The sequence below is a fragment of the Ziziphus jujuba genome, chromosome 1 (assembly GCF_031755915.1).
Source record: "Ziziphus jujuba cultivar Dongzao chromosome 1, ASM3175591v1".
Taxonomy (NCBI): Eukaryota; Viridiplantae; Streptophyta; class Magnoliopsida; order Rosales; family Rhamnaceae; genus Ziziphus; species Ziziphus jujuba.
The window spans coordinates 9591295-9616466 of record NC_083379.1 but is presented as its reverse complement, the minus strand read 5'-3'; the positions used below and the strand labels follow the sequence as shown (position 1 = coordinate 9616466).

The 25172-nt window shown below is 34.5% G+C and overlaps 1 protein-coding gene and 1 pseudogene across 1 annotated transcript; both read right to left on the bottom strand.

The window, feature by feature from the left end:
• Positions 1–2209: 2209 nt before the first annotated feature.
• On the bottom strand, positions 2210–2794 carry LOC132804246 (cysteine proteinase inhibitor 1-like). Its single transcript, XM_060818317.1, has 2 exons — positions 2513–2794; positions 2210–2476 (listed from the first exon to the last, which is right to left on the bottom strand). The coding sequence occupies exons 1-2, from the start codon at positions 2792–2794 to the stop codon at positions 2210–2212; spliced, it is 549 nt and encodes a 182-aa protein (XP_060674300.1).
• A 2896-nt stretch (positions 2795–5690) lies between these two features.
• LOC107403485 (uncharacterized) lies at positions 5691–19971 on the bottom strand (annotated as a pseudogene).
• Between the last annotated feature and the right edge of the window lie 5201 nt (positions 19972–25172).

Sequence of the window (25172 nt, the reverse complement as noted above, 5' to 3'; positions counted from 1 at the left end):
AAGAAAACTCTTCTTAGCATGAAAAACGTTATCTATGATCTGTCTGGTCATGTTTTCTCTTTTTTGTTTTTAAAATATAGAATAAAAACAGTTTTTTTATTGTTCTATGAAAATAATGGATTAATTGTGTTTGGAAACAATTTTCAAAAGCCAAAAACATACTTTTAGAGGCGGTGCAGAAGGTTTTGGATTGTGCAAGGCAAATTGTCATTTTTACTCTCCTTTATCAATGCTTAAATATCATATGCAATGAATCAATATATTTTTAATTTTTTTGAAAACTATAAAAAATATATATATATCTTTATTTTTTGTTTTCTTTCCATTTATTTTCAAAAAATAATTTTTAAAAACTGATAATCAAATAATATATTTTTGTTTTGAAAACAATTTTTTGTTTTCAAAAACAAAAAACAGGACAGATTGCCAAACAGGCCCTAGTTTTCTTCCCCAAATGGTTTCTTCATCTTTATCTTTACCTCTTTCAATTTTTCTCTTACTTTTAAGACATTTGATCAAATTACAAAATTTTGGACCATCAGTAGGAGCTTTAAGGGCGATCTCTGATTTTATCAAAATTTATTCTTCTTAATCTTTTATTCTTTTGTATAAATTTTCAGGATCTCATTTTTTTTTTCCCTCAACTATAACCTTAATCTCTACTCAGCTATTAGTTCTGAAAGCTAATTAAGTAAAACAAATATTTTGCAAGCTATTTCTATATTTTTTTTTTTGTTATTTACGGAAAAAAAAAAAGTTGTGGTCGTGGGTTGTCGCTTCTATGATGAGAAACAAAGATATATAAGCAAGAACAAACAAATGAGAAAGAAAATAGGAATAGATTTTTAACGAAATATATAAAAATGTAGAGAAAATAGACAAAGAAGAATAAAAAACAAAAATAGTTGAAGTCGTGAAGGAAGGCCATAATGTGAGAGGAAGAATTAAGGTTCAAGAGGGAAGGGAGTAATAAAAAATAAAAGTAAATATAAAAAAATAAATGTTAAAATATGGCAACTTGTGTTTGGAGGGTCACAGAGGTTGACGTGCACGACTCAGTAATTGATTATAGTGTATTTTGATTTATTCTTAATTTATTAAAGGTAAAATAAGTCTATTTGTGCAATTAACAAAAATAAATTTTAATGTTATGTATGTAAAATGCATTGTATTTAATAATTTTTTAATATAAATATAGCTGCCCTAAGCCATATCACATCATCTTTTATATGTTTTGATTTTTTAAAATAAAATTTAAATGGGGAAATTATAATGCCACACAAAATTTGATTTATATAGGATCCATCATAATAATATAAAGGTTAATTAAATATTTTCTTTTTCAAAAAAAAATTAAATATTTTCTTATAACTTCATTGACAATTTTTTTTTCTAAGTGGCAACCAATATAAATGATGTGACTTTTCCCATATAGAATGTTTTAAAGTTAGTATGGTGTTTTTGCCACATATATATATATATATATATATATAATATCACCCTCTTAGTTGATTAATTCCATGGAACATGTTAAAATATATAATTGGTATTTTCCAAACAAGAGCTATTTAAGAGAATGAAAAGCTATGGAGAAACTAAAATTAAAGAAAAATCATGGTGTGGTTGATTGAGAGCTGAAAGAAGTCCTTTTTTGGTTGCAACACCATTCATATTTAAATATGAAAATCCATGAATTAAGAGATCAAATTCCATAATTTACTCCCTTACTAATTTAACGGAAATTTTTCGTTCAACCAATTTCAAATTTGAATTCAAATTATAGTAAAAGTTAGGCATCTATCAGTTTTAATGTTCAAAAAAAATTATCAAAAACTAAGCGTTATCCAAACCCATCGTGATCATTCTCAAAATTTATTATTATTATTATCTTTTAAATAATAATAATAAATTTAAGAAATAGGTGATTGAAACACCATATTAATTGAACAACGAGGTATAATGCAGTGTCTTAATGCATAATCATCATCCTCCTCCAAACAAAACAAAAAAAAGTGAAAGAATTCCACCGATCATCAGCTTTGGAATTTAGTGAACAGGCTTGAAGGAAATGAGCTGCTTGTGATGTTCCCAAGGCTTCTCATAAACATGGTTTAAAATATCCAAAATTTTTTTGATATTTTTTCAAAATTTTTATTTTTGAAAGGATCGAAATAAAACAAATTTTTGTAATTCATCGATATCTATTTTTTTAACCTTGCTCATAGATAACCAGCTGATATCGCTCCGATTTTGTCCCATTTTTCACCTCAATGACAAGCTGGTAATTAGTGCCGTAGACGATCTGAGCCTCGCCCTTGACGATCTTTTCCAACTTCAAGTCCTTCCCGGATTCCTTGTTGTATACGTTGACGGCGAAATTCGCGATCTCTTGCACGTGCAGATCTTTCAGGTTCCTTATCGGCTGCCAACCTCCCACCGCCGACGACTTGCTCCGAGCGGCGAAGGATGTCAGCTCCTTGTAATTTTTCCAAGGCTTCTAAAAAACAACTACCTGATATCGCTCCGATTTGGCACCATTTTTCACCTCAATGACGAGACGGTAATTAATGCCGGCGACGATCTGAGTCTCGCCCTTGACAGCCTTTTCCAAATTCAAGTCCTTCCCCGATTGCTTGTTGTACTGGGGGACGGCGAACTTCCTGATCTCTTGCAAGTGCGGACTTTTCAGGCTCTGTAGCGGCTGCCAAGCTCCCACCGACGAGTCGCTCCGGGCGGCAATGGCTATAAACGGAACCAGAACGGCAAGAAGCGCGAGGAAACACTTAGGACGCATCGTGGCCGCTCGTTTTGATTTTGTTTCCGCGATTAGATTGGTTGTTAAAAAGCCTTGCCTGCCTGTCTTTGTGATTGGTATTTATAGTTGGTGGTAACTGGCACGTGAACAAATTCTTTGTTTGGATACTGGAAGTTTTGGCGCTCCGGTTTTTGTGTTTGTGAAAGAAATTAACTGATACGGAGTACTGCTCACTTGGCAAGAAATTTGAATGCACCGACACAAGAAAGAGGTTACTTTTATTGATATTTTGTAAGGGATTTGATTTTATTTTTTTTTTCTTGGTGGAAAAAAAAAATGAAAACAGAAAAAATAAGGGAGTGGATGAAGGGTGGACTTTGCTTATAAGGTCCATTTTTAAAGTCCATGTGAGGCATTGGAAATTGGATCTCTGTATTTAGCTTGTGAGAGGTTTATTTATTTATATTATTTTTAAATATTTTTGTCGCATAATTGGACTATATCTTTAGCCAATTTAAAAATGTTTAAATGGAAATAGGTAATTTTGTATAATACATCAGTTGTAAAGTATAAAAAATAAAAAAAAAAAGAAGTTAATATTATTTTATTCCTAAATTATTATACGTTTTTTACTTTTCACCTGAACTACATATATATTACATAAATATATATACAGATATATATAATAAGTGAAAAATAAAATATATACATATATATATATTATATACCCTCAAGTTATTGTTTTTGTATCACTTTAGTTAAACTATACAATTTTTTTAATAAATTTGATTAAATTGGAAGTATACATTACCCTAAAAACAAATTAAATCAAATATACAAAAAACTTGTTTCAAAACAAAGTTATATGCTATGTATACAGTTAATTTAATTAAATCCATATGCTTGATGGTAGTAAAGTTGCATAAAAACAATAATTTGTGTGGCAAAATGAGAAAATTTTTGGTTCAAAATGCAGAGTGAAAAAGTGTCACAGTTTAATGATAAAATGATATCGATCTTTAAAACATTATAAAGTAGACAATTTTCAAAAAAATTGCATTTTAATCACTTTCAGGCTGGGTCCGGTGGTAGTAAGCAAACAGTTTTCCTTTAATTTAATAATTTTAACGAAATCCATATTTGGGGTGGGTATTTTGACCGAAAGCCCATTGAGATTTATTGATCTTTTATGAGGATTTGGATATGGGGAATTTGGCCCAATGCCCTCTTTAGAAGGGCCATAACGATATATATCCATGGAGATTTATTGAACTTTTTTGTTTTGCCCTTTAATATTGATTACACCTTTAAAAAAATTTTAAAAAACCTGGATGTCCTTTTTTTTTAGATCTAATACAAGGAAACCTTTTGTGGCTCCTCCGATTTGGCTTCTGGGTTCTCATCCAAAACCAATGCTGAGATTAGAAAGAGGACCAAATCCAAGGACAACAAGTTTGAGTTCGATGAAAGCAATGCTCAGATCTTCAGGCTAATGCTCGACGATGCCCATCTTCAATCTAGCCTTTATTGCTATGAGTATTGGAATGCTTTTACCTTCTCCCTTGTGGTTATTTTTTCTTTGCTGCTTCAGAAATACTTGAATGGTGGATCGGAAGAATCTGGGTCATTAGCAAATGGTGGTTTTGTTCCGATTCTACTAGGATTTATGGGTGTTTTTAAGTTTTTGACGTTACTCCCCAAGGTTTCTTTTGAAAAATCTACATCGATGAGGTTGGAGAAGCAATTGAATGTTCTCTTTGGTGCTTTGGGAGCCAGAGCTGGGAATATGGTTTTCTTCCTAATTAGTCCTTTGGTTCTGGATTTCAATTTTGGTCCACTTGATGGTTTTCGTAGATCTTCAATTGCTGTTTTAATGGCGAGAAATGTCCTTTGGTTCTGGATTACCGGAGGGCCTTCGGTACTTACCGATGAAATCTACGGTAACCAATTTGTAGTTGTTGGAAAAATTACCGTAGGTTTCATCGGTAATTACCGAAACCCCTATGGTAATCACATTTTACCAATTTTTTGGCCCCCACAAATCCCCCAATGTGTGTTAAATGCAACAACATGCAAAATATACATTCTTCAATGATCCTAAAGAGAAAAAACCCCAAAAGTTCTCAAAAAGTTCTCAAATTGGCACAAAAATTTGATTGTCGTAGGGCCTTCGGTTATTACCAATGAAATCTACAGTAATCAATTTGTAGTTGCTGGAAAAATTACCATAGGTTTCATCGATAATTACGAAACCCGTATGGTAATCACATTTTACAAACTTTTTGGCCCCCAGAAGTCCCCTAATGTGTGTTAAATGCAACAACATGCAAAATATACATTCTTTAATGATCCCAAAAGTTTTAAAAAAGTTTTCAAATTTGCATAAAAATTTGATTACTGTAGGACCTTCGGTAATTACCAATGAAACTTATGGTAATCAATTTATAATTGCTGAAAAAATTACCGTAGGTTTCATCAGTAATTACCGAAACCCCTATGGTAATCACATTTTATGAATTTTTTGGCCCCCAGAAGTCCCCTAATGTGTGTTAAATGCAACAACATGCAAAATATACATTCTTCAATGATCCCAAAAGTTTTGAAAAAGTTTTCAAATTGGCACAAAAATTTAATTACCTAGGACCTTTGTAATTACCGATGAAATCTATTGTTTCTGGTGTTGGTTTGATCACATGTACCTAGCCATCGCTTTCCCTTTTTTGGCTTTTCTTTGAAATTATTGTTACTGTCGCCTTGCCTTTCATCAAGGGACTTAGAGCCTAAGAAACAAAGCACAAACCCATGAGTTTAGGCATTAATTAACCATTTCTTTTATATATAAATAAATTATATGTTTATTTTCCTTTCTAAGTACTTCTTTATATCTATTTATGCATAAAACAAAATAATGGGAAAGGCAAATATCAAGAGCTACTTTCTAATAATTTGATGATATATTCATAATTATCATGATTAGATTCATCCTCAGTTTTCTTAATTATACAATAATGATAAAAATAAAAATAAAAACTTTCTTTGTAGCATTACTCCATTTCCATGATCTGAGAGTAATGCCAGGCTCATTGGCAGCGCTGGTTGAAGATGTGGGTTCATCTTTTTGTACAGAATCCACGTTGTTGGCATCAGCGTAGAGAGATGCTACAACCATAGGAAGTGGTGCAACAAGAAGTGCAAAAGCGATCATGTAGACTCCTACCGATACAAATTTACCAGGAGATGTTAATAGGTATAGAAAGAATGACTGGTGGAACTTCTCGAGAAGGTTGTTTACTGAGCGTATGACTCCTTCAATTAACCTGCATCAGCAAGGGAATATTCTTCAGCCAGCTAACCAAAGTGATGCAAAAAACAACTTTTGAGGATATTAACACGGGGTTTTTTTTCACCAGCCACGGAAATTTTTATTATGATTTACCATAAAAAATTTCCAAACCACCCAAGTTGTTCATTTTGAATTGGTCACTTGAAAAAAAATTGTAGACAGTGTTCAATGGTCGAAAAAGGCAAGTCAGATAAGTGATAAAACTCTTATCTCCCATTCCCTCAATTTTGATCAATAGGCAAAGAATGACAATCCCCACAGCAAAAGAAGAAATTAAAAAAAGAAAAGTAGAACCACCTGGTTATACAATGAACTTGCGAGTGTAGCAGTGACTTCAACATAATCAGCTGCTGGAATACCAAATTTCCATTGGGGGTTTAAGGATCTAGCCACTTGTCCTGCTGATTCGAATAATTCTCCCAAAATCTTTAGCCATTTGGAGTCAAGTATAGACCACATCTTGTCCACCTTTGCCTGCAACCCTTGCCTATGTACAGCTAAATAGTTCACAACATTGATGAGGTCAAGGTTTGGCATCTGCCCATTTGATGCCTTGACATAGATGCTAAGGCTGTCCTTAGATTGTTCCTTTTTATCCACAACCTTAATGACATGGCCTGCAGCCATAGTCCCAGCACCTCGAAATTCATCGTATATCTTCCTTTCAGCAATTGGGCCTCTTCCACTTCATGCACATTATTGATTTCAAGACATATTTCCACATCTACTGTGCACAATCTGGTAAATAGTGGTGTGTGATATTCTCTTAGCCATGCAGCAACTGCTGCATATTCTCCGTGCTGGGAATCAGCAACCAGCCAAATAAGATCCTAGGCCAGCCAAATGACATGGGTGAGCAAGGAAAATACTGAGTATGCAATGCCCAAAGACAAAGCCTCGCCCTGATTAATTTTCGCTGAATTGAAAGGTGTTACAAGTACGATTGCTTCCTTCCCATCACCACGTGGTGCTCTTATTATTCCAACAACGTTGGTACCATATCCTGAACAGCTGATATTCTATTCAGTTTTTCCAGAATCTAGACTAGAAAAAAAATGCAGCGGATGAAACTGAACAGCTTGAGGCCGGAACTTGTGATAGTTAACTTCAGCACCCAAGTCTGACATATACTGTGCTATCAGTCTTTGCCTCTCTGTGAATCAAAATATTTAAGAGAGAACCAAGTAAGAACACACTTGGATAGGATTTCTTCTTTTCCTAGGTTATCTACTTTATTAAGTCAAGCTAAGGGAAGCAATAAAAACGCATTTGCAACAAGAACACAAAAAATATCCCAGGAAATAGGAAAGGTCCCATAGTGCAAAGTGCATATAATTTCATGCAACTATTTTGCTAAATGTCTTGAGAAAGTTGAATAACAACGTATTAGAATCTCTAATGCACTAAGTTACAGCAATAACACCTTTAATATACATCAGCAACACAGAGAAAGAATTAAAAAGAAACATTAAATTTGTTTAACCAAATTTCCAAAGCATGTAAAGAGAAACTCACTTCAACTCACATCAAATCCCCTAGATACATGAGCTTGGCTACGACAAGTTGATCTAGATACTTAGAAAACCAAGCTAACTTCAATCTTATTGTTCAACAATCTTAGAGGTGGGTACCCTTATATATATATATATATATATATATATGCATGTCCAGTAATAATCATATAAAAATTTAGAAAATTTGCTAACATCTATAGAGGATTATTCAGTGCTAGAGCTATAAAACTATTTTAAAGTAATTTTCTAAAAAAAGGAACTAGCATTGTTTCATACTGCAGATACAAAATTGAAGCGGTTAAATTAGAATTCATAGAATTAAACCGAATAAAGAAGCACATACATTCTTGCACCTCGAGATTTGGAATTGAGAGCAATTACATCCTTCACCCATTTATTTGCCTCCGATACATCCTGACTAGAGAGCATGGGATTCCCAGAACCTGTTCAAGTTAACATTAAAAATAATTCGAAACAATCACCACAGTTAAGCAAACTTTAACTGTACTTTGATTTTTATTTTATGGTTTTTACAAGGAATTGAAATTGACTTGGCATGAGGGCATTTTCGGATATGTAGGTGTTCTTGGCAAGAAACGAAAGCAGCAAAAGAGCCAAAACTCTAGCAGTACAGCAAACGACGCTGAAAGCACCCAAAAAGGAGGAGGAAAAATCCCATGTCTAATCAGAATATTTCCGGCACCATATTAAAAATTGGATCTCAGTCGATTAAGAAAACCAACAACATACAAATAATAAAGAAGAAAGAGTACCTAAAGAGGAGGTTGTGTGAGAGAGGAGCAGGCTTTAGGTTTTTTGGGGGAAGTGTGAGGAAGGAGAAGAGAAGGTCGACTCTAGGAAGGAGAATAGAGGAGCCGGCTCTGAGGTTTCTTGGGGAAGGGTGAGGAAGGAGAAGAGAAGAAAAGCACTTCGAAGGAAGTGAAAGAAAGACAGGAAAAAAGTAAAATTTGATATCAAGTTTACTTTAGGAATCTTTAAAAGGAATAGGACAAATCAAAAATAAATCATGAATCGGTGGTATATATCGTAACCCCCTTTCAAAAAAGGTAATGGGATAAATTCCCCTTTGGACCTAGGGAGTGCATACCGAGCAATTCAACTCTGTTATTTAAAATTGGGGAATTTGGCCCTTTACCCCCATTGGAGTCTTCCTAATGATATCTACCCACTCGATTCTAAATCTTTTTGTTTTGCCCTTTTATTTTTTAATATTCCTATAGTACCCTTTTGAGATATCAAAAACAAATTAAACAAATAGTCCATTGTTCCCTTCTCTGCTTTTTTCTTTCTTTCACTTCCCTTCGAGTTCTACTCCTTCAAAATCTTCGCTGGCTCTTCTCTTCTCCTTCCTCACCCTTCCCTCAAAAACACTAGATTTAGGGTTAGGGTTTGACTTTTGAATTCAAATGTAATCAACGGCGGTGTCTAAGTATTAAAATGTGTGAGCATTAGACGCTGAACTAAAGTGGTCAGATATCAAACAAAATAAAAACAGAGAGAGAGAGAAAGAGGAAATGACGAAGTAATGGCGAGCAAGGAAAAGAGCGCAGTGAAGGAGACTGCTTTTGCCAATCTTATTGTAAGGTTTTTTTGTCATAGCTTTAAAAAATGACCCACGATGTTTTCAATTTTGTTTTTAGTTAGGTATTTATGCTGATCTGATCATATATCAAGATAATTCCTTGCAAGCAGTATGGTCAAACAATGAAGGTGATCGAAGACTTATTAGGTGGGTCTTATTATGATAAGTGTTAACTGGATAACCTTTTTATGCTTGCTCTATGTCCTTTGTATGCTTGCTCTATGTTAAATGACATTTTATTGATTTCTTGCTTGATTTTCATTTTAAAAGATATTATGCTAGGAAGGCAAAGCGTGAACTAAAATGACTTATTATTTACTTTGCCTATGAAACCTGCAAATTAGGCAATTGTGTAATTTGGGTTATGATTATTTATGCAGTCCCCATGTAATATATTGATTATTGGAATTAAGCTTTTTTCTGTTCCTAATTTATATATCAACTTGAATTTCTGTCGAGGTTAAAAAGTTAAATTATTGGGTTCTGTATTAAATAAACTAGTCTTTTGATACCTTCTTATTTGCTATTAACTTTTCTGTTTATCCTTCAATTGGATAGAAATTATCTGTGATTTGTGCATATTTCTCGAATAATTTTGCTACATATCCCTGGTTGCCTTGAATTATATTTTGATGCCTAGCAGCTTAAATTTATGTAGTCACTAAAATTGGTCTTCCAACACTTTTGTAGTTGTTTTTTGATTTTTATACCCTACTTCAGTGGTCATGTTTTTTTTATATTGCCCACCTTGAATTTTTTATACATTTTAAAGTATCACTTCATGGTAAATATACATTTTCTTTAAATATTTGCAGGGTGGATATTGTTGATTGAGGATTTCAATATTTGACCCTCGTTCTGGAATGGATGGCAGTGATGAGAATTCAATTGTAAAGTGGTAAGGAAAACAAGTATCTTTTCTTACTTTTTTTTTTCTTTTTTTTTTTCCCCCAAAGGAATGTTTTAGAAACTAAGTTCTAATATTGTATATATAAGTTCTAATATTGTATATATGCTTTTCTATTTGTACAATACATAAATTTTTTAGTTGCATTTATAAGGTCATGTCTTTCCACATCAAGATCTTGAAATGATTTGAAATTCCTTAAGCTTCGTCTTATCACACCATATTATATATATATATTTTTTAAACAATGAAATATACTTAGTGTGATCATTGAACCAATTCCTACTCCTTTTTTCTTACAATTCTTATATTTTCTTTTTAATACTCATTCTTGATGTAATTCCTTGAACAAGCGATTGGTACTTCAAAGAGGCATAATGAATTAAAGAAATTGTTTTCCCTATAAAGTGGATATGCTAGTGTCAGGATCCGTCCAAAATTCCTCACTGGAACCCTAAACAAGCCCTGATCCCAGGGAAACACTACCAGACCCTCCAATGGAAAATCCAGCAGAACCTCCCCTAAGGGTTGGACTTACCACAAATTTCTTACATTGAAAACACACTTCTATATTCATCCCCTTATTCCTCCCACATTACTACGATTTGATTCCACAAATTACAGCACTCCAAATGAATAACAAGAATCAGTGCATAATTAATAAAATGCGTCCAATACAGTATACAGAGCATTATGCCAGTAAATATGAAATTAATATGATGACAGATAAAGGAGTAATACAAGATGGAGAGGAAAAAGGGAAGAAATACTTCTTGGACTTTCGGCAATTAACCGAGACGTCGGGGTCGCCCCGGACGATCAACGTCTCCCAACCTGGACCTAGGGGAACAGAATTTAAAAACGTGAGATGCTAATCATCTCAATGAGTGACCCTATCTACTGAACACTTTTAATAACAATAATAGAACAAATAAAGGAATTTAATTAATACCAACAAATAAATAATAAACAATTGAAAGTAATAATTTCTCTTAAAACCCTCACTATTCACTCCGTTGGAAATGTTCCCTTTTTAAAACATTTTCACAAAACCCGATATTCGTATTTCCCGAAAACTAAGGGATCAATCAATTTAATAAACAATAGATAAATACCCCAAATATAAATAAAATGTAATAAAATATAATAAATAATATTTGAACACTTGGGGTTTGAAATTTCCATCCGAAAATTTATACTTGATGCACCACACCATATACCGGTGATGCCCTCTGATACCCAGCGTCCCGAGCACCGACTGGCAGGAGATTAAAGAGAGAAACTTACATACGGCACTTCGGCGTCCTGACAGTACCACTGCAGAAACCGCCATCCTGGCCAAGGAGGGGGGCGGCTATGTGCACTATATAAAACTTGCCTGCTCTCGGTCCAATAGCAACTCACGGGAGACATAATAACTTGCGCGCTAACCACATATACACCGGAACACCAATACTGTATGAGTGTGTCTAAAATAATTATTAAATTAATTATTACCGTACCGATTTTCCAAAAATTACTATGGAAAATATACTAGTTTTCAATTTCACCATCCGACATATTTTCCTTAAACATACCTGGTACGAAACCATCGATAACAATATAAAAATAACTTTTCTCGCAACACGAGGTTCAACAAATAATATTCCACGGGCATAATTATAAAATTTAAACCACCAATTTAAGTAAATAATTTCCTTAAAATATTTAAACCAATTATGCCCAAAAATAATATTAAAACCACATACGATTTATTACTGAAAATGCCTTACTCATGCGTAATAAATAAAATTAAATTACAATAAAATAATAATTTTTCACAATTATAATTAAATTGCACCACATGAGCATAATTCCAAATATCAATTAAACACCAATTAAATATAATTAATTGCCCCAAAATATTTTTAAAGGTGGGTCACTCACCTGGAGCACACAATTAAACCAAGATCCTCCATGGGATCAATTCCACGACTCAACCGTGCTCCTAGAACGCAATTCACACACAGTCAAATAAATTAATATTTTATTCTGGTAAATAATACCCGGTACCCAGGGGGTTAAATACAAACTTTAACCAAAATTGACGACTAATATACCGAATCGAAGCTTGAGTGACGAGGATCACGAATCCGGTTTTACTTCCCGGAGATCGGACCTAAGGTGGCCGGAATCTCGCCGGAAAACTCTCGGCCTTAGAGCCTCGATTCTCCCAAACCGTAGCAAATTGGATGAAAAGGACACCGAATTTGGATTCAAGGGGTTGGAATTAGTGGGGAAGGACTGGCAGTGCAACTGGGTACTCGCCGGAATAGTGATTTCCGATGAGCCGCCGCTGTCACCGGCAACCGTTGCCGGAGGCGGCGCGTCCGCTGGCTGATGGCTGAGATTTTTGGAGATTTTGTAGATCGAGGGGAGAGGGTTCCAACGGTACTGGTGGTGAGGCAAACGGAGGCCGGATAGCGAAGAGATCTAGGTTTGAAGATTTTCGGCCCCTCGCCGGAAAATACTCCGATCCCGGCGCGTCGGAGGTCCGGTGGTCGTGAAATTTGGCGGATAGGTCGGAATTCCCACGGGTGAGAGACCGGTCAGGTGCGTGTAGCTTGGGGTGGCCGAAAACTGGGCAAATCGGCGGTGGTCGATGGTGGAGGGGAAAAATTGCCGTCGCCAGAAAATGCTCCGATCAGGGCGCGTCGCCGGTCGGTTGGTCGTGAGATTTGGGTGGTCGGTCGGAAATGGAGAGGTGCTCCTGCCTGGCCAGCGCGTGTGGCCCTCCAGTGGCTGGACGGTGGCCAACCGATGGTGGCCGGTCGTTTCTCTCTCTAGCTCTCTCTCTCCTTCTCTCTCCTTCCCTTGCCGTTTTGCCAAAATAAAAGCCACCGTGGGTGACACAGTTCACCCACGTGGATCTCTCAGACGTCAACACGTGATGTTTCACTGTTCACCGATTCAAAAACATTAAAATATTACGGTAGTCGGAAAACTTCACACGTCCATAACTTTTTAAACATATGTTCAATTTAAACGTGCCACTAGTCTGTGGACTCGTATCAACAAGCACCTTACAACTATACAAAAGTCAAAGCAAAATTCTACAACCATAAAAAGTCAACTCCCGGCACCTTTTGGACAGTTTGAATCTCGATTTGTTTTGCCCATAACTTTCAAACCGTAGCTCCGTTTTCGACGTGCTACTAGTCTACGAACTCGTACCAACGTGTACTTTGTAACGGTACCTCAGTCAACCTAGAATTCCATCCGAGTCAAAAAGTCAACTTTTGACCCATTCGGTCAACGGTCAACGGTCAATGGTCACCCTCGGTCAAAGTTGGAAAATTTCTATTGTACTTTGGGACAGGGTGTTACACTAGTGTCAAGCAGAAGAAGAATTTGTGAAAGAATTAAAACCTTAAGCAACTTGATAAGAAAATGCATTTTTCATTATTTTTATTATGATAATAAGTGTTATTTTCAAATTCTGATTTCCATATTCTGTGAGGTTTTTGTGTTCCTTAAATGGTGTCATTTACATATATTCTATATAGGGTAAAGATGGGTGCATCACTTCACGGGTCTTCAAAAGGACAGGCAATAGGGTTAAAACCTCCATACCTTATGGTAAGATATGCTTTCAGTATCTTTTTATTTTGCTTTTATCTTGTGCATACACTTATTTATATGGTGAAAACGAGACACTGACTTTTGTAGCTTGTGCATGTATGTTTCATTCTAATATAAAGAGAAGTCTACCTCTTATTTCCTACATGTACTTTATCTTATTTTCTATTTCTCTTGATTATTTATTAGCATGCATTTCTTCCTCCATATTCGAAGTACAATTTGTTTGTATGTTATGTCCTATGTCCACTGTCTTCTTAGTGTTTACTCATTGAAATTTATCTTTTAAGTATATCTTGGTTATGCAGCCCTTTTTTGGCATGTTTGGATATGGAGGACCTATTGCATCTATGCATCTAGGAATGTATGAGTTGCACCTTCATTTATGTCCTCATTCTGACTGAATATTCCGAAATGTTTAGTTTTACCTTTTCTCATTTCACTGTCCTGTCGTAGGCATGCTCTTGTTTCTTCGAAGACAGAATTCCAAGAAAGTATATATGTTACATCTTGAGAGAGAAGCCTTACTCGGCAGTTCTGGCTCTGAACTTACGTGGACGATAGTTAAGTTGCATACCAGTTTCGTGATCTGTCAGAGGGCCATATTTTTTAATGCTTTTATTTGATTTCTCTTACATGTAAGATCCTATATCGGTTGGAAATGGGAACAAAATATGGCTTATAAGCGTGTAGATACCTTTCCCTTGCGAGGCTTTTTAAAACCTTGAGGGCTGGGTTGTAAGAGGATTCTCTAGGCCGAAGAGGACAATATCGCATGCGGGTGGTCTAGGCTATCACAGATGGTATCAGAGCCGGACCCGGATCGGTGTGCCAGTGAGTACGCTGGGCCCCAAGGGAGGAGGATTATGAGATCCCACATCGGTTGGAAAGGAAAACGAAGCATGGCTTATAAGCATGTGGATACCTTTCCCTTGCGAGGCCTTTTAAAACCTTGAGGGCTGGGTTGTAAGAGGATTCCCCAGGCCCAAAGAGGATAATATCGCATGCGGGGTGGTCTGGGCTGTCATATACATCCTTATAATAGAACCATCCAATGGTTTTCAATCTCTTGTACTAATGGACAACTTCATTTCCATTTTAGCCTAATGGTGGTATCAAAAATCCCTTAGAAGATGAAATTAGGGACACACCCCACGAAGAACTACTCTTTTTCTATTATTTTATACTTTGGCATGGTCAAATGGAGAAAGTATGTGTCAATTATAAGAATTTACTCGTGCTAGCTGTGAATTTGACAAAATGATAGCTGTTGAATTTTTTTTTTTTACAAGTGGGATTCCTTCTAGTAATTTTCACGTTGTACCTGACCAAAAGAATATACGTGCTTGCTTTTATGTGATTATGATCAATTATTTGAACATACTACCTGATATAATTTTTTTTGGTGGTAGATGGGTGGATAAGATCCTTGAGGCATTAAGAGGATATGACCACTAGAGGATTGGCTGTTAATTGTTTAGGTGAAAAAAGCCGTTGCTTGTTTTTATTCCTTAAATTTAAAATGAGCTTTCCTCGATTTCCTCCAGATGAAGGTATCTAAGATGATGTAAGAGGTGTAGAATAAGGCAGCAACACAGACATGGAAAAGTTTGAAGTTTCTATTTAACGTGATTGCATGCCAGCAGCAATACAATATGTTAGAATGTTTAACATCCTAAACAGCTCATATCTGGTAGCTAGATCATTCTTTTGAAGTTAGTGAAGAGTAATAATTTTATGGAAAGCCAGCTTTCCTGCTTGTATATATGTTTATAATTTTCCAAAGATGAAGTTTTGATACATCTTTTTTACTGTGCCTTAACGATGAGTTGTTACCACTCTTAGTAAAATAATGAGCACTAGTGTAGTTATAATTCATGTCCAAGTAGTATTTGTTCCTTTTCAATGATGTTATTGTATAATATTTCTGTACATTATAAGCAAATAATGGAAGCTCACTTTAATATGTTTTCTATATTATTCTTGTACACTCTGATCTGCTTCAGTTATTTTGTTTATTAATCTCCACGCAACAAGTTTTGAATCCAAAAACATCCTTGGGTGTCAATGCTTTATTGCTGGGGTCTTTTGCAGATGCCTTCATTTTTGGTGAGTTGGTAAAAATAACTACATTTTGACCTTATGCTGAGCAGAACCTAACTTGTAAACATGCCAAGGTTTAATTCTTATACACTTTGATAACGTTTATCTACACCAAGATTTATGCTCAATGCAACTTCCTTTTATGATGAGAATCATGGTAAACAAAAGAAAATACACAAAAATATGATCAAAAAATATTCAAAAATTAAAAATGAACAAGATTACCAATGGGCGAACTGTTAATAATCTACCTCTTTTTTTTGCAACCTTACAAGGTTACCAACCTTGCTGGAAAACTTTATGAATGATGGTGAATAAAAGACAATGGGGGCATGTTATGCGGTATGCGTGTGTTATGCAATGTAGTAAGGAATGCAATTAGTAGCTCAACCGCATAACATGTGTTTTGGCATAATAGACGTTGGTTTTATGTGTTGTTTTGTTGGCAAAGTCATTTGTTGTATTGTGTTTCTAAAATATCATTCTGTGTTCAGTTATTTGTTCAGTTTTTTGTAGATTTCTTACTGTTTCATGGATGCTATTACTGCCCAATGGTAATTACCGATGCATTGTCGGTAATTGACATTTGTCCACCGTCGTGAAAGAATCACCACAATTCCATCCGACAACTTCAATCGTGTGTGTTTCCACCGAGAACATGCTAAATCTAGCTTTATTAATGATAAATGTTGAAAAGGTAAGAGAAAAAATGACATTAATAAGTGAAAACATTCAATTTGTAGTTGCTGGAAAACTTACTGTAGCTTTCATCGGTAATTACCGAAACCCCTATGGTAATCACATTTTACCAATTTTTTGGCCCCCACAAGTCCCCTAATGTGTGTTAAATGCAAAAACATGCAAAATATATATTCTTCAATTATCCTAAGGAGAAAAAACCCCAAACGTTCTAAAAATGTTCTCAAATTGGCACAAAAATTTGATTACCGTAAGGCCTTCGGTAATTACTGATGAAAACTATGGTAATCAATTTGTAGTTGCTGGAAAAATTACTGTAGGTTTCATCGGTAACTATCGAAACCCCTATGGTTATCACATTTAACCAATTTTTTTACCCCCACAAGTCCCCTAGTGTGTGTTAAATGCAACAACATGCAAAATATACATTCTTCAATGATCCTAAATATTAAAAAGCCCAAAAGTTCTGAAAAAGTTCTCAAATTGGCATAAAAATTTGATTACCGTAGGGTCTTTGGTAATTACTAATGAAACCTACGGTAATCAATTTGTAGTTGCTGAAAAAATTATCGTAGGTTTCATCGGTAATTACCCCTATGGTTATCACATTTTACCAATTTTTTGGCCCCCACAAGTCCCCTAATGTGTGTTAAATGCAACAACATGCAAAATATACATTATTTAATGATCCTAAGGAGAAAAAGGCCCAAAAGTTCTAAAAAAAGTTCTCAAATTGGCACAAAAATTTGATTACCGTAGGGCCTTTGGTAATTACCGATGAAACCTACTGTAATCAATTTGTAGTTACTGGAAAATTTACCGTAGGTTTCATTGGTAATTATCGAAACCCCTATGATTATCACATTTTACCAATTTTTTGGCCCCCACAAGTCCCCTAATGTGTGTTAAATGCAACAACATGCAAAATATACATTCTTCAATGATCCTAAGGAGAAAAAAACCCCAAAAGTTCAGAAAAAGTTCTTAAATTGGCCAAAAAAATTTATTACCATCGGGCCTTCGATAATTACCAATGCAACCTAAGGTAATCAATTTGTCCTTGCTGAAAAAATTACCATGGGTTTCATCGATAATTACCGAAACATCTATGGTAACACCAAGCCACCACACCCAAACACAAAATTAATCTACAAATTCTCTGATAACCAAAACTCCAAAAAGAGTTCAAGAAATTCAAATAATTTAGATCCATTTCACTAAAAATACCATACTAAAACCCATATTCCATTTTCATAATAAAATGCAGAATTGACGAGAAAAAAGCATCGTTTTCTCCATAAGAAGGGAAAAAATAAAAAATAAAAAAAGTAAAAGGGAAGTACTTGACCAACAATGGCAGCTAGAGGGAAATACTGTTTTCCATAAGGAGTAACATATGGGTTCTTCTCTAGAGCTAATATGGCTCCATTGCCATTGCCAGAGTCAGCAGATGCAGTAACATTTGCAGAAGCACGAACATGAAGGCCGTGCAAGTGAAGGCGTTTGGAGTTGAAAGAAGAAGAAGAAGAAGCAAAAGAGGGAGAAAAGAGATATATATGTCTTTTAAAAGTTTTTTAAGGGTATAATGGATATTAAAAGGCAAAGTAAAAAAATTCACAATTTGATGGGTATATATCTTCAAAGCTCTTTCGAAAGGAACATTAGGCCACATTCTCCTTTAAAATTAGGGTAAGGATTTGGATCTAGGGAGTGCTTAAATAGTGGACTTTATTTATATGGTCCATTAATCAAGCCCACGTAAGACATTGGAAATTGGGCTTTGTTTTTGCAACGTGGACATGAAGAGAGATTTATTTATTTGTTTATTTATTTGTTAAAACCTTCTTATCGCATATAGGAATATTTCTTTATCCACTGTAAAAATGGTTAAATACAAATAAGTAAATTTGTAGCGAAAAGGATTCTATTGATATTTTAGAAGGGAAGGGAAGGATTTGGATCTAGGGAGTGTTTAAGCTCAGGAGTAGGCTGTGTAGGTAACGTCCATTGTGCATGTCCACGTGAGGTCATTAGAATTTGGATCTCTGCTTTTCCAATGTAGAGGCTCAGAGAAATTTCTGTTTTAGTCCTTTCTTTTTTTTTTTTTTTTTTTTTTGGGTCATAATTACTATGGCTTATTAGAAAATTAAAAAAAAAAAAAATATATATATATATATATATATATTTGATTGCAAGTCAGAAAATTTGTATAAGGTATTCTGTTGTAAATTATCAAATAAAAAATAAGTTATAAAATAACCATGCAGATTTTAACCATACAAATAGATTTTTTTTTTCCTTTCCAGAGAAAAAAAAAAAAAAAAGGATTTGTTTTCTCTTCTAAGAGTTTCTTTCAGGTTTACAAATTAAACAACATACAGTGAATACAAATAAAGTGGTATTGATTTAATTTGCGTATAGATAGAGGAATAAAAAAAATAAAAGAAAGTGAAAGAATAGATAGAAATTAAGTGATGTATCCAAAAATAAAAATACGCCATGTGCCTTAAAAGAAAAGAATTAATGCAAGAAAAGTGCTCTCTCTAATAACTTATGATCTGGTCTCTCTTAATTCTTCACATAAAATTTAACTCAAAAACAATTTCTAAATTTGATAGAAGAGCTAGCATATAGAGATCATCAGAGAAGCAAAGGTGGTGGTTGTTCATCGTCATGAAGAAGAGATTTGAAACAGTTTTTGCAAAGATTCTGGGAGGTCTTTATCCATGGAGGAAAACATAGAGATTTCGTTAACGGTTTTCATACCAGTGAGAGAATTTACGACATCAGACATTGTGGGTCTGACAGTGGTGGATATTGGTGCACTTCACTGCTAACATTAAGATGGTTAATTATCCACTAATTCCAGCAGCTTGTGTTTTGATTCTGCAAGATAAACCTGCAATATATATTTAAACATATTAACTAACACCTTATATTAAAGTTTAATAAGTTTGCAGCCATGTTTCTCTGCTTGCTTACCTCCTCTACCAGAAACCACTCTGTTTCTGGTTGAATTTATTTTCTGCATTTTTCTTTCCACTAACAATTTCAAGTACAACAGCCCCATAACCATAGACAGAGTATGTTTGCGACATCTTTTCGTACATTGGGTACTCGGGAGCCATTTATGATGTATCCACTGTATAAATCCAGAAATATTGGTTATTATAGTACTTGTCCTTTCCCTTAAAATTTGATTATATGTATAACATTAAACAGTCATTTCATTTACAAATTAAGACAAATTAAGTTTAAAGGGGGTACCGGTTCTTTGTTTACTTACTGTGTTGCTTCTACTTTGATGACCTTAAATTCATTGTCCTGTCCATTCTCTGCATAAAGGATTGAATTCCCAAAGGCTGATATCTTAGCGTTTAGAGCATCATCAACAAGGATATTAGCAGTTTTAATACCCCTATGTACCATCTTCAGTTTATAGTTCTCATGTAGATAATTCAAGCCCCTTGCTATTTGAGAAGAAACTGTAAGCTAGGTTACGGTAAGCTAGGTTTTCCAGAGCTTGAAGAAGATAAAAGAGAAAGAGAGAGAGAGAGAGAGAGAGAGAGAGAAGAGAAAAGAGAGAGAATCTAGAAGCTTCATATATTATTATTTTCAAAGAGAAAAACAGAGTACAAAACGGTATGTGGAGTAATAAGGCTTATATACCAGAGAAAATGACTAAACCTTTTTCTACCAATGGCTGAACAACACGTGGTATGTTTAACAAACTCCTTTAACAGAAAAACAAACTACTTCTTACGTGGACCATCAATCAGACACATATAACATAGCACTGATGCAGAAATGATATTTTCTCTAATACTATTCCAAGGCATATATTAAATCTACCTCCCCGATCTAGTCTGACTCTTGTTTTGGTTTTGCAAATCACTACAATCCACTGTCTTATATAACTTGTATATAGTAATGGAAATCTGACATTCTCAACTCCATTTTCATATAAAAGGTCTTGCTTATTATTTCAGAGATATATATGATGGTAGAAAAATATGTACATACCTAGCAAGTCATCTTCAAGGTATCTGTTTCCCATGTAATTGTATACAAGCAAATACACGCCTTTTCCATTGTAAACATCAAACAGTTGATCCAGGTTCTTAGGTCTCAGTGTTACAAAGGTAAAGAATTTACTTTTCATTTCTTAATTTCTTCAATAGGAAGACTGGAAAACCTCCTGAGAGCTACAATAGGATTTTACAGTTGAGCAAACAATTGACACATAGTTGTTATATGAAAGTACTATAAGATGTAGAACAAAGTCCACTGCCCTTTCTAAGCCCAAGTTTCTTTCACAACATACAAGGACATGAAAATTTACCTTGGAAGCTGTCCTAAAATTCCCTTTATGTACTAATCTTCATTTCTTTGCTAAATCTTTCGTTGGCCTCTTTTAATTGTTTGAGGGTGACTTGCCTCTTTTTAGCTACTCTTATTTCTGTTCCATGAAAACGTCAAAGAAAGAGTTACCTTTGTCTCTCTTTTGCTGGAAAATACCACAATTTTCACTTGCAATTAATATAAGGTTATGGTTTGACTGTTATATATCTGACCATGAAGCTCTTCTCTTCCAAACAAGCCCATTGCCCAAGCCAAGCAGCAAAGCAAATACTATTGAACTCTGTGGGGAGATAGTCCCTCGTCATCTTCAATTTTGAGCTCTGATTCAGTGATATTCATGAAACCATGCCAGCCAAAAAAGGAAAAAGGAAAAAATTGATGTTTGATTGTCTGACATTCTCAATTAAAACAATAAAAAGAGCGTGGAAACTTCTACTTATATGACCAAAATCTTTCTTTAGAAAACTTTTTACCAGGAGTTACAGTTTTTGCCTACATTAGAGGCCCAGTTAAAATGAGGTAGATTGCCCAAGGACCCTTTTCCAGTCTAGTACAAGTGACGTTTTTCTTCTTATCCTTCCTCAAAAATTGAAAGTTGAACTAAGATCAGATTTTTATGAATATAAGCTGCATTAAATGTTTTAAAAGAATTAGATGCTTAGTCCTACTCTACAAGATTGATTAGCCTTGCAGGTACAAAAATTACTTACCATTAAATGAGTCTCTTATTGGATAACTTTTCAACAGGACCTTATCGGTTGTTTCAGTCCTACTTGGTCTAAGTAGATTGTCACATAGATGGCTACCTTCTGTTCTGTCATGGTCAGAAACCATAAACTCTTTTCAATACATGAATGGGTTATCCTTTATTTTACATGGTTTAATGCAAAAGTTCAGTATGTTCATGCCTTGCATGTCAAATATTGATTTTTCTTGTTTTCAAAATACGTTGAATTTTTCCTCAATGATGTAATTACTTGGCATCCAGAGAAGACTTTAGACTCCCTTGTATAAAATGCGCAGAATTAGTTTTACTAATGCCATATGCCAAACCTGTTTTCTAAGTAATTGTTACATTATAATTTTCATCCTTATTTTCTCAATACATATTTTTATTTTAGCAATGTAAATTTGAGCGGGAGTTAAGGTACGCTGATTACAAGAGATGCAGGGAAGCCACTGAATCAAGTCATGTTAAGGATGGTTCTGATTCCCTAGATAAAGCATTTATAGAGAATAACTTAAAAGGGGGAATTTCTCAAAGCTAGGGATGTCCTTTTTCTTATTATTTTTTTTTCCCCTTGATAATTCAGTTGGTCGTTTTCTGAAGACTCTGCTTCTGTTTGGCTTTCTGACACTTCAAGGATCTCAACCAGCATTAGCTGGTCCTGATGTTGTCAATGGGCTGCAGTCAATTCCTTATGTTTCGGACCTTGGTGATATTAGCACAGGTTTTGCTTCAGATAGGAAAATGTTCCTATGCTTAGTTTTTAGAGTGCCTTCGACTCGATGTATGGGTATAAAACTCTGATTTCAAAAATAGTAGAAACGATCTTTAACTTGTCATGTTCTGTATCGTTATAGTTTCTGACATGTCTAATCCAACTGTTAGGGTCTCATACTTGCATGGCAAAGAAAATCCTATTAGCCAAACTGGATTTGAATCAAGTTACTATACTTTCTGCCAAGAGTTTTCTCTTTCTGTATTGCCTCAAGGTTACTTGGCTTATGGTGTGTAGGGCAATGATCATCATATCTGTTGCTCTCGGATGAACTTTTCACTATGTCAGGTGAAATCCTACCCTTCATTATGGGAGTCAGTTGCAGAAATTGCTTATCTGTTTTACACAATAAATTCAACAAACAACAGATTATGCAAGATAACTTCAACCATTAAAACTTTGCATCTTTTGCAAACCATAGTTATGCTATATCTCTTTTAATAGCTTAGGTAAGTTTTAAAATGTAAATATTTACACTTTCTAAAACTCAATTGTTTTCAGCAGTCAATTGCATAAAAATTCCCCATAGAATTCTCTGCTTTCGTTCTGCTTTATCGAAGGATGTCCATACAATGACATTCCTTGTACGTGAAATTTGGCACTTTGTTCAACTTGTGCATTTCTACTGGTCCAAATGTTAGTTTGAAATGATATTATAATTTCTCAATGGTTCTAATATATTCTACTGGCAACAAAAAAATGGTTTGTTTGAAGAAAAAGGAATTTGAATGGAACAGTTACAGCTGCCAGATTGGATATTACGATTTAAGAATATTAAGCAAATGACAAAGTATATAGCTTCATATTGCTGAGCATTATAGAGTAAGAGCATGTATTGCAGCTTGATAAAGGAACTCAATCACTTGAACTGTTAAAATGGTAAAGAAAAGGAATTTTCAGTTTGATTCCTGAATTTGGACATTTTTAGTAGTCAATGTATGTCCTACAATATGTAAAGCTAATTTAATGCTAACAGCTGTAACTGCAGATAGAAACTGATTTGGTGAGAAAGTGATCCTCAAATCAAGCTGTCCATGTCTGTGTTTATAAGCTAATGATCAGGGAAGAAAGAAGAGTAAAATACAGCTTTCAGACACCTGGATCAAAACGGCATCACTTTGATGCCACATTAATTAATGAAGGGCAGAAAGGTCATCTCGCATGGTTTTTAGTTACCACAGGTTGGTTGCCACGTAGAAGCTGTTGAAGAAATTATTTGAAGCATTGTTTCCTGGCCTTTTGGATATATATATATATATATAGACTGTTCTTCTTCTTCTTGGAGTTTAGGGGAAAAAACAGAGTAAAAAAGAAAGTTGCAGACCGTGTGGAGCTTTGTGCAAAAGAAATCCCTTTAGCTTTAGGAGACATTCTTCTTTGTCTTTCTTGGTGTTCTCAACGTGGATTTGAGAGAGATCTCTATGCAGATCAAAGAGTGAATGGGTGGATTAAGATTTTGGGTTTGGTTTTGGGAATTCTTGTGTGAATCCACCATTAAAGGGTATGTGATTAAGCTTGTAAACATAATATTGATATAGTACAGAAGCTTGACGCCTGAGCAACAAGGACGTAGGTCGATTTTGACCGAACCTCGATAAATTTTTTATTTTTTATTTTTTATTTTTTATTTACTGCTATTGTGTATGACAGTAATTTTCCATCTCAATTAGCTTTGTATTCTGGCATCTTCTATATTGAATTTTTGAAAAGAAATTTATATTTTCTGATTTTTTTGGTAGTTATTTAATTTTTCATGCCTCCATACCTGTACAACTTTTCAATTTACAAATCCTCCTTTAAGTATTGGGGAAACTTTACTAGTTTGGTAAATCTGATATTGGATTTAGAGTATTTTGCTATTATTTTTACTAGAAAATAAACAGAAACTTGGACTATGATGCGAAAACAATGTTGTCAACTTTACTAATGAACATAATATTGAGGCCATGTCACAAAAAATACATGGCTCTTCTTTTGATCTGTTTCTGGTTTATGTATTCCAGTAAATATATTGACTAATCAAAACTAGATAAATATCTGATAAAAAAATCATGTTGGTTTAAGTATTTAGAGGTTACAATTGTCAGCGAATTACATCCTGTCATAATTTGTATTCATGGTGATTTTACTTTATTCTCCTTTTCGTTTTACATTTCTTACTTAGGCGGGCTCATGGACCTGGGTTTTGTTTTCTCCTGTTAAGTTCTATCAGCAATGGCTATGATGCAAACTTAGATAATAAGAAATTTGCTATGATGCAAACTTATTTTGGCTTATAGCTTTTTTAGTTCTTTAGTTATTATTATTACTGAACATCCACCTGGTTAGCAGTAGACGTACGTGAAAAGAAGCTGATCAAATCCTAATGGTCACTTGCATGCTTTAAATTTGGGCTTTTCTTAGTGATGCTGTTTCGCATTTACTAATACTAATAGACAGAAAATGTTGTAACATGATTTTTGTGTTATGTACTTCATACAAATTATGGCTGTACCATTGAGATACTCAGTCTGTAGTTTAGTGTCTCAGCCCAGGAAGATTCAGTATTTTTTAAGCGTGAATTTAGGTGTGGAGGTATGGAAGTCTCAAACAGCTGTAAAGAATTCTTCATTTAGAGTTGGTAGATCTTATTGACTCTCTCCATTTTAGTTTCTGCAGGTTGCAGCTACATTATTCATAAACTTTTATGTTGCCTAATGTTTGTCATTGACTTATCCTAAGTATGTGACTTGAAATAACATTTATGTTGCTATTTTGTGCTGTAGT

Bases quoted from the DNA above. Each gene is read 5' to 3' on its own strand.
- LOC132804246 (XM_060818317.1), bottom strand. From the start codon at position 2,794: ATGCGTCCTAAGTGTTTCCTCGCGCTTCTTGCCGTTCTGGTTCCGTTT. The intron at 2,477-2,512 runs GTAGTTGTTTTT...AAAAATTACAAG, and splicing joins CCAAATCGGAGCGATATCAG to GAGCTGACATCCTTCGCCGC.